Source organism: Fistularia commersonii, chromosome 19, assembly GCF_037954325.1.
Source record: "Fistularia commersonii isolate RoL2024-O1a breed Wild chromosome 19, RoL_Fcom_v1.0, whole genome shotgun sequence".
Taxonomy (NCBI): Eukaryota; Metazoa; Chordata; class Actinopteri; order Syngnathiformes; family Fistulariidae; genus Fistularia; species Fistularia commersonii.
The window spans coordinates 1,642,501-1,660,000 of NC_141302.1; the positions used below are offsets into that span (position 1 = coordinate 1,642,501).

The 17,500-nt window shown below is 42.1% G+C and overlaps 1 protein-coding gene across 1 annotated transcript in view; it reads left to right on the top strand.

Moving 5' to 3' along the window:
- The window catches only part of trpc5a (transient receptor potential cation channel, subfamily C, member 5a), a 36,449-nt gene that overhangs the window by 12,523 nt on the left and 6,426 nt on the right, over positions 1-17,500 (top strand). The window contains exons 8-14 of the mRNA XM_086166122.1: positions 5,830-5,967; positions 6,315-6,513; positions 7,635-7,774; positions 10,869-11,069; positions 12,472-12,593; positions 14,856-15,051; positions 15,131-15,343. Coding sequence (XP_086022248.1) covers positions 5,830-5,967; positions 6,315-6,513; positions 7,635-7,774; positions 10,869-11,069; positions 12,472-12,593; positions 14,856-15,051; positions 15,131-15,343 — 1,209 coding nt within the window. The remainder of the gene's footprint in view (positions 1-5,829; positions 5,968-6,314; positions 6,514-7,634; positions 7,775-10,868; positions 11,070-12,471; positions 12,594-14,855; positions 15,052-15,130; positions 15,344-17,500) is intronic.

Here is a 17,500-nt window from a genome sequence, read left to right on the forward strand (position 1 = left end):
CCATCTTTCATCCCTCCATCTTTCATCTTTCCATCTTTCATCCCTCCATCTTTCATCTTTCATCTCTCCATCCTTCATCCCTCCATCTCTCTCAGGAATGAAAGCTTTTATTTTGAAATGACATTGAAGCTGCGTCATGATTCTGGTGTGTGTGTGTGTGTGTGTGTGTGTGTGTGTGTGTGTGTGTGTGTGTGTGTGTGTGAGGATTACAGTAAATCTGCCCACTTTGTTCTGTGACAGGAAGTGACCGGATTAGACGTTTCGACTCAGATTAGACGCAGTGAGCCTTTAAGGCGCCCGCACACACACACACACACACACACACACACACACACACACACACACACACACACACACACACACACTTCATAGAATTAGTCTGGATCTGCTGCTGATTCCTCACATATTTACATTTCCCCATCCCAGGTCCTGGTCCTGGTCCTGGTCCTGGTCCTGGTCCAGTCTTGGTTCTTGTTAGCCAGGTTCTATTCTGGTCCTGATTCTGGTTCTGGTCCTAATCCTGGACCAGCCATGATCCTGTTCCTGGTCAAAGTCCAGGACCTGTTGTAACCGACCCTGACCCTAATCCTTGTCCAGATCCTGATCCTGGTCCTCTTGATTCTTATACTGGTCTTGATTCTAACTTGGTCCTGGTCCAGATCCTTGTCGTGGTTCTAACCTTTATCATGATACTGACTCTAATCCTGATCCTAATCCTGATCCTGATCCTAATCCTGGTCCTAATCCTGATCCTGATCCTGGTCCTGGTCGAGGACTCCAATCTCTTCATCTTTTTCTCTACTTTATAAGCGATTGAAGTTAAACCATTTGACTGGATCAGCACACTGATCTGTGTGTGTGTGTGTGTGTGTGTGTGTGTGTTTCACCATCATCAGTTGAACTGTTTTTGCTCTTTTTCTCTTTCATTTTCACAATTTCCCTTCAAACATTGTGAAACCAGGCTCTTACTTTGAAAGGACGACGGTCATTTCCTGTTTCCTGCTTCCTGTTTCCTGCTTCCTGTTTCCTGTTTCCTGTTTCCTGTAGTTTTTTCAGGAAAGCTCTCAGTCAAATACTTCACTCAATTTCAGTGTTTAACCTCCATTTAACCTACAATAAAACCCCTGAAACATTCATGTGAGCGTGTGTGTGTGTGTGCGTGTGTGTGTGTGTGTGTGTGTGTGTGTGTGTGTGTATATTTGTCTGAATCATTTAAACATCTTTTTTTTCCTCTGACCCGTTGATACCTGCAGTCTCTCTAAATTATACATTAAGTGGTCTCAATAATAAATGGTGTGTGTGTGTGTGTGTGTGTGTGTGTGTGTGTGTGTGTGCGCACATGGCTGTAAGACTCTGTGTTTGACTTTATGTGTGTTTGACTTCGATAATCAGGGGTGGATAATTAGTCCATCGACACGTGTCTGCATGCACACACACACACACACACCCCCACATACACACACACAGACACACACACACACGCATTAATTTCAATAAATAATTTCAATTATACAATAATATAATTCTACAAAAAATAGCGTTTCTCGCTTGCAAAACACAAGCTGTGGGTTAGACGGAGGCACCTGATTGGTCAATTGAGGAAGGGCTCATGACACACACACACACACACACACACACGCACACACACACATACCCCACACGCACACACAGCGTGTGGGTTAGATGGAGGCAGCTGATTGGCTGAGGATTAAATGCAGGCAGAAGCTAATTAGCTGTGATTCAGGAAGCAACATATGTCATATTCTCACACACACACTCACACACACACACACACACACACACACACACACACACACACACACACAGATCGGTGGTATGCTGACAGGAAGTGGATGACAGGGGCCAGAAAAGGAGGTATTCATATTTTAAAAAAAAGTACAAGTAGCAGGCCGCTACGTAGCTTAGCTTCTGTCCACCTGAGTTAGCGTTTTCCTGAGGTCAGAGGTCAAGGGGCTGATTGAATTAGCCAGGAAAGAGCTTGGAGAAGAAGATGAGAGTGGGTTGGGGTGCTGCTGATATGGGATTATTATGGGATGTACAAGGTTACCGTGGAAGTGGTAGTTTCCCACTGTGACCTAAAGCCACCCTCATCCTCCTCCTACCTCGTTCTTCTCCAAGTGACACTGAGAGAGCTGGCTAGCGGTGGTGCTAAGCTAGTACACAATGGAGCCTGCCTCGGTAAAGTAACATCCCACCCAGTGGAGGCTCTCGGTGAGGGCTGGACTTGTATGCTCAGGGATGAATATCAGGGTGGAGGCTCTGGGTGGGGGCTGGACTTGTATGCTCAGGGAGGATTTTCAGGGTGGAGGCTCTGGGTGGGGGCTGGACTTGTATTCTCAGGGAGGATTTTCAGGGTTGAAGCTCAAGTTGGGCAGGAATTTTCTCTTTTTTTTTCTTAAGAATATCTGGCGCCCACACAGCGGTGGCGGCGGCGAGCGCACGCACACGTACACGCTTACAGCGGCCAGAAGAGAAAGCTTGAGTGGATATTTTGGCAGGATTGACATTTAGGAATCAATCGGCAGAATGACATGGTCGCAGCGGGAGGAGGAGGAGAAGGAGCTGGGGATCTTCATTGCTTGTCTTCATTCAATCTCACAATAACAAGAAAAAGCCAGAGAAAATGAACAGCTCCTGGGAAACGACAAGCTTTATTACCCCTTTTTCACCACTTTATTACTGCTTTATTACCACTTTATTACCACTTCATAACTCACTAAGACACAATTGAGCTCCTGAGTGTTTTTATTCTTAATTTAATTGCGTTTTTTTTTTTTTTTTTTTCACATTTTAACTTTTCAAATGTTTTGATTTATTTTTTATTTTTTATATATAATCAGCATCTGTTCATTCATTTTTCTCTCATTCAGCCTATCCCTGCTGTGATTGGGCGAAAGGTGGGGTTCACCCTGGACCAATCACAGGGTTGCATACAGCTTTCACCCTCTCATACGTGTGTGTGTGTGTGTGTGTGTGTGTGTGTGTAAATTCAGTTTTTCCTCGCTGTATTTTAATGCAGCAAAATGTCACTATTTTCACTTTCTCTTTCACCAAAAAAGGAATAATCATGTGAAAATGCTAATTCACGTCGCCATAAAGATCAGAATAATCTCCCATTGCGCTAATATAATTTTTAAATAATCAACACCGGCATAAAATAAACCGATATCTACCTTTATTTATTTATTAACTTTCTAGAAAAAGTTTTTATCGTTCCATTTTGTGATGGACGGAGAAAGAGAGACGAGGCGAACGACTGCACTTTAGCTGAGCCGGGAGATCGACGGGCTCATTAGCATACCGTCGCTATGGCAACAACAGAGAAGCAAAAAAAAAAAAAAAAAAAAAAAAGGGAAAAACGGAGCGAAGGAAGGGGGTGGAGGAGGAAGGAGAGGACGGGAAAGATGGAGGAGAAAGAGAGCGAGACGGAAGGAAGAGGGTCGGCGGAAGGATGAAGAGGATTAGCGGCTCGGGAGGAATTAAGGGGAAAGTCAAAGGGAGGCGGAGGGGAAATTGATTTGGAGGTCGGAAGCAGCGAGACGTCGACCTCGTCGCGTCCCGCTCAACTTCCTGCGTCTTTTTTTTTTGAAACCCCACTTCCTGTTTTCATGCCCTTTTTTTTTAAAAAAAAAAAAAAAAAAAAAAAAAAAATTCACTTCCCATGTTCCTAGAAGCTCTTTTATAATAAGATAAAATGTATTAATCTCCAGTGTTCCTCAAAAAACATAACAATAAACAACTCTGAGCTTTTTATCCGGATGTGTTGCTAAGCTAAGCTAAGCTAAGCTAGTCTTGTCTAACTTGCTGTTTTGTGATTTGTCCTCTGGAGTCTCAGAAGAACCCCGCCCTCGTTTGTGATTGGTCAGTTTTAAAGCCGCCTCAAGTCTTAGAATAAGAATAAGAATAAGAACAACTTTATTAATCCCGAAGGAAATTGCTGTGCCAGAGTTACAGAAAATATAACAGTAATAAATAATTAAGAAAAGGCAGAATTAGAAATAAAAATAAACTATGAACTATAAACTATAAAGTGTCTTAGTAAACAGTGATAAAACTATAAGTGTCTTAGTAACAAGTGAGGTAAGGAGCTTAGCTCCTTAGCTAGCAGCTAGCAGTTAGCAGCTAGCAGCGTGCGACGCGGTGCGGCTGTCAGGGTCCTGCTCACTTTCCAGGAAGCTTTGTTCAGAAATTGGTAATTCCTCAAAAATGCTAAAAAAATGACTCAACATCTGCAAGAAATGACAGAAGAAAATACCAAAAAATCCTCCAAAATGGTGTTAAAAATGGTGCAAACATTGGAGAGAAATTAGCGAGAGATACTTAGCGCAACAAACAAGCTCAACGTTGGACAGAAATTCCCCAGAAATGAGTAAAAATTGCTGAAATGATGCTAGGGGACCAAATTCAAGATTAGTGAGAAAGATCTCTAAAGAATCGTCAAAGAATAAAAGAGGTTCAGATGGAGGCAGGTGATTGGCCAGGAGACCCTTGCAGGGAGCAGAAGAAGAAGAAGAAGAAGAAGAAGGACACCTGACTGCAAAGGTGCGAAGAGAAGGCGCCAGAATATGATGATAAATCCCGGCCCACGCTGGCGAAGGAAACTGCAGTGGCGTTGTTGTTGTCGGCGGCGACGTTGGCGACCTGCTAGCGACGCCAAATGTTCGGTCGTAAAAAAAAAAAAAAAAGAAAACAAGTTTGATTGACAGCTTAAATGTCCTCTTTAAGTGAAGGAGTGTGTCCTTGTGAAGGTGGAGGTTTATTTAGCCCATTTATGTAATGGGCTTTTTGTGGAGACGGGAAAACGCGCTTGTCTTTCTTTTCTTTCTTCTTCCCTTCTTCTGGCAGCTTGCGATGGAGAGATAGGAGGGCGGAGGGGGGGTTATTTACAACCCCGGGATTATTTCCCGGGCTAATCACTCATGCCGAGACGCCGCGGAGGGAAAGAAGAGACGGGGATTAAGTGCTTTGTCGCGAGCCGGAGGTGAAAAGAAGGAACGGGAGGGTGAGTCTAGGAAGGAGGGAAGGGAAGAAGGGAGGAAGGAATGGAGGAAAGAGGTTGTGGTCGCCTCAGAGGGCGGCTGAAGGGCTGACGGGGAAATACTGCAGTCTACATTTCTGAACTTTCAGGACACAGTAACACGCCACCCTGTGGAGGCTCTAGGGAGGGGCTGAAGTTGTATGCTCAGGATGGAATTTTAGGGTGAAGGATCACGGTGGAGGTTCAGGGAGGTGAATCATGGGTGAGGCTCAGGGTTGAAGCTCAGGTCGGAAGCTCAAGTTAGGGGCTCAGGCTAGAGGCTCAGGGTAGAAGCTAAGGGTGGAGGCTCAGGTTGGGGGCTCAGGCTAGAGGCTCAGGGTGGAGGCTCAAGTTGTATGCTCAGGGAGGAATTTTAGGGTGAAGGCTCACGGTGGAGGTTCAGGGAGGTGAATCATGGGTGAGGCCCCTTGAAAGAGTCTCAAGTTGGAGGCTCAGGGAGGATGTTCAGGGTTGACGTTCAGGGTGGAGGCTCAAGTTGGAGGCTCAGGCTAGAGGCTCAGGGTAGAAGCTAAGGGTTGAGGCTCAAGTTGGAGGTTCAGGGAGGACAATCAGGCTAGAAGCTCAGGTTGGAGAACCAGGCTGAAGGTGCGGTGTGGAGTCTCAGGGTGGAGCATTCAAAGCAGAAGTTCCCTCAGCATCTCAGATGTAGTCCTGCTCCTCGCCTCCAGCCAGCGCTGCTCCCCTCTGTCCGGCGGCGTCTCAACCGATTGGTCGGCGTTCGTAAAACAGGAAGTAGTCGCCCGCTGACTCCGCCCCCTCTGTGTGTGCAGTTCGTGGCCCAGCCGAACTGCCAGCAGCTCCTCGCCACCCTCTGGTACGACGGCTTCCCAGGATGGAGGCGACGCCACTGGGCCGTCAAGCTGGTCACCTGCTTCATCATCGGCCTGCTGTTCCCCGTCTTCTCGCTGGTAGGAGCGTCCCGATTGGCCGAGTCAGTCAGGGATTAGCAGACCTTCAGATCAGTCTCCAGATTAGCAGAATTTAAGGTTTATCTTCCAGATTAGCAGACCTTCCAGTGAATCCCCAGATCCTTAATCCTTGAGATTAAGTGACCTTCAGGCTAACTCTCCAGATAGGCAGCCCTTCAGGTCCATCGTCCAGATTATCAGATCTTGGTGTTAAACCTCCAGATTAGCAGACCTTCAGGTTACTTTCCAGATTATTAGACCTCCATGTCAGGCCTCTAGATTAGCAGATCCTCTGGAGCTGGTGGAGCTGGTGAGGGTTGTTCTGACCCGCCTTCCTGCCCCCCTAGATTTACCTGCTGGCCCCAAAAAGCGCTCTGGGACGTTTCATCAAGAAGCCCTTCATCAAGTTCATCTGCCACACGGCCTCCTACCTGACCTTCCTCTTCCTGCTGCTGCTGGCCTCGCAGCACATCGCTCGCACCAACCTGCACATGCAGGGTCCACCTCCCACCATCGTGGAGTGGATGATCCTGCCGTGGGTGCTGGGTGGGTACAAGTGCTACCCGGGATTAAAACGTTCCAGGTGTAATTCCGCTTTTTCTGGCCCAGATTAGCCTCTTTAATCCCGGATTATGTTAGCAGTCTCTGGAGGACGGGACAGTTCCCAAATGTTCCTCCAAGGAGCCTCTGTAATCCCAGACCAAATCTGAGTTCTCTCAGGACAATGAACCTGATTAATCCCAGATTATGTGAAGATTCTTTCTTAATCAGTCTCTTTAATCCCAATGTATTTCCAAACCCTTTTGGTTTTGAACCTCTTTAATCCCAGATTATGTCTAAATTGTCTTTTTTAGTAAATTAGCCTCTTTAATCCCAGATTGCGTCTAAATTGTTTTTTGTTGATTAGCCTCTTTAATCCCAGATTATGTCTAAAGTGTATTTTTTGTAAATTAGCCTCTGTAATCCCAGATGATGTCTAAATTGTTTTTGTTTGTAAATCAGACTCTTTAATCCCAGATTATGTCCAAATTGTTTTGTTTGTAAATCAGACTCTTTCATCCCAGATTATGTCTCAAGTGTATTTGTTTGTAAATTAGCCTCTTTAATCCCAGAGTATTTTCACTGTCTCTGAAGAGTCCAACTCGAATTTTAGACGACAGTTTTCGTTTCTAAAATCAGTCTCTGTAATCTCAAAGGATATCCAGACTTCCTTTTTCTCTCTGGACAGTCAGCCAATCCCAGAGTATATCTGAGTTGTCTCTTGTTAGTGGGCCTCTTTAATCCGGGATTACGTCTGGGTTCTTACTTAGATTGCGAGTCTTTTTCAATCCCAGTGTGTCTAAATCTGCTTTGGTTTATAAATTCACCACTTTAATCCAGGGCCGGTTCCATGTTCTTCATATGAGATGAGATGAGATGAGAACAATTTTATTAATCCCGAAGGAAATTGTATATCAATGACCTTAATCTGAAATTATTCTGATCAGATTTCTGGTTAATTCCCGACATTAATCCTGTTTTATTACTAAAAAAAAAGCAACTTTAATCCTGTTAATCCTGAGGAATATCCCTGCATTTTGATAAATTAGCCAGGGATTAGCCGCGCAACACACACACAGCTGCAAACAACAGTGTGTGTGTGTGTGTATGTGTGTGCATCACTGCAGGCTTCATCTGGGCTGAGATTAAGGAGATGTGGGACGGCGGCTTCACAGAATACATCCACGACTGGTGGAACCTGATGGACTTCGCCATGAACTCGCTCTACCTGGCGACCATATCGCTGAAGATCGTGGCCTACGTCAAGGTAGCCGCCGCCGGATTACGGGATTATGAAACAGACGGTGTTTAGATATTCAATTCATAACATGCCGTTCTTAGAAATAGTCTGTTTTAGCTCCACTGCAATCAACAGTAATCTACAGTAATCCACTGCAACACACTGTAATCCATAGTAATCTACTGTTATCCACAGTAATCTACATTAATCCACTGTAATCCGCAGTAATCCTCTGCAATCCAAGGTAGCAGTGGTATTTTCTTTGTCCTCAAGTGCTAATTAGCGATCCAAAAATTTAAATTTGATACTGTATAATCTGTCAGATTATCTTCCATCCGTTCTCTTGATTAGCCGCTTTAATCCCATTTTATTCTCTCGGCTCAACGCTCAGAACGCTAATTCCAAATATATCCAGGTTTGATTCCTGCTCTTCTCCAGATTATTATATGGGAAGCCAGTGTTTTTATTTACGCCTCTGGATTAGCCGTTTTAATCCGGGTTTATCTTCGCAGTAGTTTGCCGTCAACTAATCTGATCAAACTTTAATCTCAGATGGTGTAATCTTTTGTCTTTAAAATTATTTTATTGAGTCGTAGATGAACTGGTGTAATCTCTGAGTCGACGATCCTGTAATCTAGAAGGGTAATCTCATCTCAATCTGTTTTAATCCAGTTTTATCTTGATGCGGTCTGGATTTGAGATTTTATAATCTCAGATTATTTGAGCCTGTTTGTCCGATAATCCAGCTGCCCTTTGCTGCTTCCAACTAAGATGTCAAACAACACACACCCTACCCCGAACACACACACACACACACCAGACGGCAAGGCCATCTGCAGCAGCTGTGAGTCACTGGTGGTAGCGGTTGGGCCTCCCACACACACACACACACACACACACACACACACACACACACACACACACACACACACATTAACCATATAATGTCTGTTAAACATCGACTAGCAGTCGGATTTCATGACATGTTTTCTGTCTTTTCTCCTGTAAATATTTCAAATCCTCAAGCGAGCGCACTCGCTGTGTGTGTGTGTGTGTGTGTGTGTGTGTGTGTGTGTGTGTGTGTGTGTGTGTGTGTGCGCATGGAATGGAGAGAGGAAGAGCGGAAGAGAGGAAGGACGATGCATCAAAGTCGCGGGAGTCTATAAATGAATGAGTGTAGGTGTGTGTGTGTGTGTGTGTGTGTGTGTGTGTGTGTTCATGAAGCTGAGTTAACAAGACAGAAGTCCTGCTGAAGTCAAATATAGCTGAATATAGAAGGAGGAGGAGGAGGAGGAGGATGAGTAGAAGATGGAGGAGGTCTGACTGAAGAACGACCTGGACATCCCATAATCATCATTGTTCATCCCGGGATTAATAACACCAGATTATAGTGATCGGGAAGCAGCGGGGCTAATTCAATCCCGTTAAACGGGATTTAAAGCTGGAAGGCGGCTCGTCGCCCACGGGGAAACAGGAAACAGGAAGTAGGAAGCAGGAAACAGGAAGTAGGAAGCAGGAAACAGGAAGTAGGAAGGTTCAGATTATAACCAGACCAGATTGAAATGTTGATTCGTCTTTTTTAGGTTGATGATATTAATTTTCTAATCAATCAGGAGTTTCCTAAGGTTTTTAAATAATGCTCACGTAATTAAAATCAAGATATTGAGCCATTTTATTATGATATTCAGGTGCTTGATTAAAAAATATCAAATATTTTCAATCATATTGATGGATGGATGATGGATTCATGTTTGCGGAGATTTGAATGATTTTCACATTGATCAAAACATTCGAAAATGTGATTTTTGATATATTCTAAATTTATCAAATATAATATATTGTAATATAATATAATATATTCTCTGGAGTTTTTTTTACATGTAAACTAAAAAAAACAGCAAATGTGGAAGTCAGTCTGCCATCTTTGTAGTTTTTGTACATCTACTTCCCAAACCCAGCAAATTAACGTTTTTAAACAAAGAGAAAGCGAAACTTCCTGAGGAAAAAATCAAATTTGGATCTCAGTCTGTCGTACCTTTTCATAAAATTAAATCAAATTTGGACCTCAGTCCAAATTTGCGTCTTTACATGTCATTACATGTCATGTCATGTCATTGTAAAAATTCGGAACTCGGTCCGCCATCTTTGTAGTTTTTTACATGTCAATGATATAAAATAGTAAATTCAGAGCTAAGTCCACCATCTTTGTGTTTTTTTTTACATGTAACTTAAAAAAACAGCAAATTTGGAACTCGGTCCGCCATTTTGTTGTTCTTTACATGTCATTGTAAAAATTCGGAACTCGGTCCGCCATCTTTGTAGTTCTTTACATGTCATTGTAAAAATTCGGAACTCAGTCCGCCATCTTTGTAGTTTTTTACATTTCAATTAAAAAACAGTAAATTTGGAGCTAAGTCCACCATCTTTGTAGTTCTTTACATGTCTATGTAAAAATTTGGACCTCAGTCCGCCATCTTTGTAGTTTTTTACATGTCAATAAAAAACAGTAAATTTGGAGCTAAGTCCACCATCTTTGTAGTTCTTTACATGTCAATGTAAAAATTTGGACCTCAGTCCGCCATCTTTGTAGTTTTTTACATGTCAATAAAAAAAAACAGTAAATTCAGAGCTAAGTCCACCATCTTTGTGTTTTTTTTACATGTAACTTAAAAAAACAGCAAATTCAGAACTCGGTCCGCCATTTTGTTGTTCTTTACATGTCGTAAGAATTCGGAACTCGGTCCACCATCTTTGTAGTTCTTTACATGTCATTGTAAAAATTCGGAACTCGGTCCGCCATCTTTGTAGTTCTTTACATGTCATTGTAAAAATTCGGAACTCGGTCCGCCATCTTTGTAGTTTTTTACATTTCAATAAAAAAACAGTAAATTCAGAGCTAAGTCCACCATCTTTGTAGTTCTTTACATGTCAATGTAAAAATGTGGACCTCAGTCGGCCATCTTTGTAGTTCTTTACATGTCAATGTATTCATTCGGAACGCGGTCCGCCATCTTTGTAGTTTTTTCACATCTAATTCCCCAAACTAGCAAAATAACATTTTTAAACAAAGAGAAAGCGACGCTTCCTGATTGGTCCGTGTGCGTTGGCCCCGCCCCCTCAGTACAACTCGTCCCGCCCCCGGGAGGAGTGGGAGATGTGGCACCCGACGCTGATCGCCGAGGCTCTGTTCGCCATCGCCAACATCTTCAGCTCGCTGCGCCTCATCTCGCTCTTCACTGCCAACTCTCACCTCGGGCCGCTGCAGATCTCGCTGGGCAGGATGCTGCTGGACATCCTCAAGTTCCTCTTCATCTACTGCCTGGTAGCACACACACACACACACACACACACACACACACACACCTTTGCACATGAAGGCTTGCAGAACGAGCGTAAAATTAGTTTGTAAATAAAACGGAAAAATTGATTGATAGACGTGATGAAAAGAATCGCTTGAGTGTTTAATAAAATTATAAACTTTTTAGAAATAGTCATAAATAAGGCTTTGCGTAGAAGATCTTCGGAAAGATGATCCACTCTGGGTGGAAAAAGTTTACGAAACTGATTGATGTGTTTTTTACACAAGAGTTTATAACAAAGTTATAAGAATTGATGATAATGGTATAAAACACAGATTGATTTGGTTGATTTAGATGTTTATAACTCAAATATAGATGTTTATAAGACAGTGACGTAGATGTTTATAACTGAACACTTTTAATGTAGTAAGAAGTTGAAAACAAAGATTTAGAAGTGAATAATAGTGAAAGTTTTAATGGAAATAGTTGTTTATTACACAGATATAAATGTTTACAAAATAATTATACATGATTATAACTGGTTAAGATGTCTAACACAGATGTGCTGTTAATAAACAGGTATAGGTTTATAACACAGACGTAGATGTTTATAACATAGATAAAGAAGTTTATTACAGATATAGGTGTTTATAACACAGATATAGATGTTTATAAAAGATGTAGATGTTTATAACATATATAGATGTTTATAACACAGATGTAGAGGTTTATAACATAGATAAAGAAGTTCATTACAGATATAGGTGTTTATGACAGATTTAGATGTTTATAGCATATATAGACGTTTATAACACAGATGTAGAGGTTTATAACATATATAGATGTTTATAACACAGATATAGATGTTCATAACAGATTTAGATTTTTATAAAATATATAGATGTTTTTAAAACAGATGTAGAGGTTTATAACATATAGATGTTTATAACACAGGTATAGACGTTTATAACAGATACAGAGGTTTATAACACAGATAAAGGTTTTTATAAATGATGAAGCTGTTTATAACACAGATTCATGTTCAAAACAGATAAAGATGTTTATAACACAAGTACACATGTTTATAAAAGTTATAGATGTTTATAACACAGATATAGATGTTTATAACACAGATATGATGTCCGCAAAACAGGTTTATACACATTTATAATACAGATATGATGTCTATTACGCAGGTTTAGATGTTTAATAACAGTTGTCGATGTTAATAGCACAGGCTATAAAAGGGTTTAGAAGTTAATGACAGGTTTTGTCGGTGATAACGCAGATACAAACTAGTATCAGGGCTGCGTCCGTCGGAGGAGGTGGAGGACGTCCATCACACCCGTCGACTTCATAACACTCTAGTTTTCCCGAAGCCGCTGAATCCGAACGGATGTTTCCGCCTCCCGTCGGCGCCCGCAGGTGCTGCTGGCCTTCGCCAACGGCCTGAACCAGCTGTACTTCTACTACGAGACCAAGGCGTCCGAGGAGCCGAGCAACTGCAAGGGCATCCGCTGCGAACGGCAGAACAACGCCTTCTCCACGTGAGGACCATCTGTTTCATTTCAGTGATTTAAAATCATGTTATTATTGCAAATTTTAAAGATTTTTTTGATTTGATTTTTAGTTTTTTTTTTTTTTTCAATTGTTTTTTTTTTTTATAATTTTTTTTTTTGATTTATTTTTATTTTTTATGTGTTTTGTTGATTTTTTTTTTAAATTTCATTTCATTGATAATTTAAAAAATAAAATTTCTAAAAATGACTTCTAGTTAAATTTCAAAATTATTTTCCAAAAATTTTGAAATATAAACTCCCCCTTTTTTTTTATTTGAATTTTTTTGTGATTTAAAAAAAAAAAAAAGCATAGGATTTATTTGAAGATGAGTGTTCCTCATTTCATGGCGAGGTAGAGTGTGTGTGTGTGTGTGTGTGTATGTGCAGGCATGCGTGCAAGTGTGTGTGTTTGTGTTTGATTTACAAGTTAATTTCCTTCCTCTCATCTTCACACACACTTATCACCATTAATATGTTTTTACACCACGTGGCAGGAGTGTGTGTCTCCACACTCATGCACACACACACAGACACACACACACACACACACAAACACACACACTCGCACACACACACACAAGCGTGCAGACACACAAAAGCAGCAGGAGAGCATCGTTATTATTTTATTACAATGTTATTACATGGAAGTGTGCCGCGTTATATATAACCAGGGCTGGGAAGGACACAGAACAATTTTATATTTCAAATTAAATGATTTCTCCTGAATTTATGGACAGAAAAACATAACTCTATTTCAGTTTTATTTATTTTTGTTAAAAAATGTATTTCTTTAATTTAAAGAAAAGATCGTTAATTCAAAAATAATGTTGCAGAGACGAAAAATAACTTCCTGTTCGCTTTAAACACGTTTATCCGAGGCAGGTGAGCGGTGGTGAGTCAGTCATCATGGCCGCCGACACACACACACACACACACACACACACACACACACACACAGACAAAGACACACACACACACACACACACACAGACAAAGACACACACACACACACACACACACAGACAAAGACACACACACACACACACACAGAAAATCCTCCATATTCATAAGCGTGACAGGAACTAAAGGCTGCAATGATTTAATTGCACTTTGTCCGGCTGCCAAGTCTGAACACACACACACACACACACACACACACACACACACACACACACACACACACACTCACACAGTCACACAGACACTACGGTGGATGTCTGACATTAAAATGATTGGAAGTTGAGGATCATCGCTTTACAGCTCAGAGGTTTCCGGTGAATTTTAGGGGATTATGGATTTGATTTTATTTATGTATGTATTTCTTTATTTGTTTGTTCATTTATTTATTTGATGATGTCATTTTTTTTAACCTCAGGTTGTCCTTTTTTTTAAATTTTATTTTTGCTTTGTTTTCAACCTCAGTCTGTTTTTGAGGCCGCATGACCTGACCAAAGTGTCCTTCGATTATATATTTTTATTAAATCAGATTTTATTAATAGTGTCTTCTTAACCCCTTGTAGCTTCCGAAGTGTGATTAATTGTAATTGATAAATTTATAAATTAATAAATATTCAGATGTAAAGTTGCCATTTTGTTAATACCTTAACAAATTAAGGTATTTTATTTTGAAAGTCTTAGCTGGCTTTCTCAGCTTGCGCTTTTATTTTGAAAGGCCAAACAGGATGTGCTCTATCTTATTTCCGCCACTTGACACTGCGCATAACACGGCTGTTTTTTTGAGAATGACTTAATTTCTCGATAATCAATGGATTGATTGATTGATCGATAAAAGATCTCACGTGGTTTTAGTTTATTCCTCCTCTGCTCTCTCCATCCGTCACCTGTGTCCGCTTTCCAGACGATGACATAACATCACGCTATTTTACACACACACACACACACGCACACACACACACACACGCACACACACACACACACACACACACACACACACACACACACACACAGGCAGAAGAACGCTATAATAGTCGAAACAAGGGGATGAAAAATAGATGAGAGAAAGAGGAGATGGAGGAAGAGAGAGATGATTGACAGCTCAGTTGTTGAGGCTGCTAAGCCCCGCCCCTTGGATCTCTGGCCACGCCCCCTTTACAACTGACCACGCCCCCTCCTGTTTGGCCACGCCCCCTTGCCCTGGCAGTAGGTCCTGCAGCTTCTCCATACATTGACTCACCACCTCCGTGTGTGTGTGTGTGTGTGTGTGTGTGTGTGTGTGTGTGTGTGTGTCAGGCTCTTTGAGACGCTGCAGTCCCTCTTCTGGTCCATCTTCGGCCTGCTCAACCTCTACGTCACCAACGTGAAGGCTCGCCACGAGTTCACCGAGTTCGTGGGAGCCACCATGTTCGGCACCTACAACGTGATCTCCTTGGTGGTTCTTCTCAACATGCTCATCGCCATGATGAACAACTCCTACCAGCTCATCGCCGTGAGTGTGCACGTCAGGAGCCGGAGGAACCTTGAAGATCCCGCGGACTGAAACATCTTCTTCCGATCTTCTCCTGCAGGACCACGCAGACATCGAGTGGAAGTTCGCTCGCACCAAGTTGTGGATGAGTTACTTTGACGAAGGAGGAACTTTGCCTCCTCCGTTCAACATCGTCCCGAGTCCCAAGTCGGTGTGTTACCTGCTGATGTGGCTCCACGGACGCCTGCGGAGACGCCGGCGTCCGGCGCAGCCCGACGACACACACAAGTGTGAGAACCTGCGGGTTTTCACCGTGAGTCACCCAAGACCTGCTTCACTGCAGGCATACATCTGAACATCTGAACATCTGAACATCTGAACATCTGAACATCTGAACATCTGAACATCTGAACATCTGAATATCTGAACATCTTCTGTCCTTCTATCCTTCTATCCATCTATCCATCCATCCATCCTTCTATCCATCCATCCATCCATCCATCCATCTTTCTATCCTTCTATCTATCCATCCTTCTATCCTTCTATCCTTCTATCTATCCATCCTTCTATCCTTCTATCTATCCATCCATCCATCCATCCTTCTATCCTTCTATCCTTCTATCTATCCATCCTTCTATCCATCCATCCATCCTTCTATCCTTCTATCCTTCTATCTATCCATCCATCCATCCATCCATCCATCCTTCTATCCTTCTATCCTTCTATCTATCCATCCATCCATCCATCCATCCATCCTTCTATCCTTCTATCCTTCTATCCTTCTATCCTTCTATCTATCCATCCTTCTATCCATCCATCCATCCTTCTATCCTTCTATCCTTCTATCTATCCATCCATCCATCCATCCATCCATCCTTCTATCCTTCTATCCTTCTATCCTTCTATCTATCCTTCTATCCATCCATCCATCCATCCATCCATCCATCCATCCTTCTATCCTTCTATCCTTCTATCCTTCTATCCTTCTATCTATCCATCCTTCTATCCATCCATCCATCCTTCTATCCTTCTATCCTTCTATCTATCCTTCTATCCATCCATCCATCCATCCATCCATCCATCCATCCATCCATCCTTCTATCCTTCTATCCTTCTATCTATCCATCCTTCTATCCTTCTATCTATCCATCCATCCATCCATCCATCCATCCATCCATCCATCCATCCATCCATCCTTCTATCCTTCTATCCTTCTATCTATCCATCCTTCTATCCATCCATCCATCCATCCATCCATCCATCCATCCATCCATCCATCCTTCTATCCTTCTATCCTTCTATCTATCCATCCTTCTATCCATCCATCCATCCATCCATCCATCCATCCATCCTTCTATCCTTCTATCCTTCTATCTATCCATCCATCCATCCATCCATCCATCCATCCATCCTTCTATCCTTCTATCTATCCATCCTTCTATCCTTCTATCCTTCTATCTATCCATCCTTCTATCCTTCTATCTATCCATCCATCCATCCATCCTTCTATCCTTCTATCCTTCTATCTATCCATCCTTCTATCCATCCATCCATCCATCCATCCATCCATCCATCCATCCTTCTATCCTTCTATCCTTCTATCTATCCATCCTTCTATCCATCCATCCATCCATCCATCCATCCATCCTTCTATCCTTCTATCCTTCTATCTATCCATCCATCCATCCATCCTTCTATCCTTCTATCCTTCTATCTATCCATCCATCCATCCATCCATCCATCCATCCTTCTATCCTTCTATCCTTCTATCCTTCTATCTATCCTTCTATCCATCCATCCATCCATCCATCCATCCATCCATCCTTCTATCCTTCTATCCTTCTATCCTTCTATCCTTCTATCTATCCATCCTTCTATCCATCCATCCATCCTTCTATCCTTCTATCCTTCTATCTATCCTTCTATCCATCCATCCATCCATCCATCCATCCATCCATCCATCCATCCATCCATCCTTCTATCCTTCTATCCTTCTATCTATCCATCCTTCTATCCTTCTATCTATCCATCCATCCATCCATCCATCCATCCATCCATCCATCCATCCTTCTATCCTTCTATCCTTCTATCTATCCATCCATCCATCCATCCATCCATCCATCCTTCTATCCTTCTATCCTTCTATCTATCCATCCATCCATCCATCCATCCATCCATCCATCCTTCTATCCTTCTATCTATCCATCCTTCTATCCTTCTATCCTTCTATCTATCCATCCTTCTATCCTTCTATCTATCCATCCATCCATCCATCCTTCTATCCTTCTATCCTTCTATCTATCCATCCTTCTATCCATCCATCCATCCATCCATCCATCCATCCATCCATCCATCCTTCTATCCTTCTATCCTTCTATCCTTCTATCTATCCATCCTTCTATCCATCCATCCATCCTTCTATCCTTCTATCCTTCTATCTATCCATCCATCCATCCATCCATCCATCCAT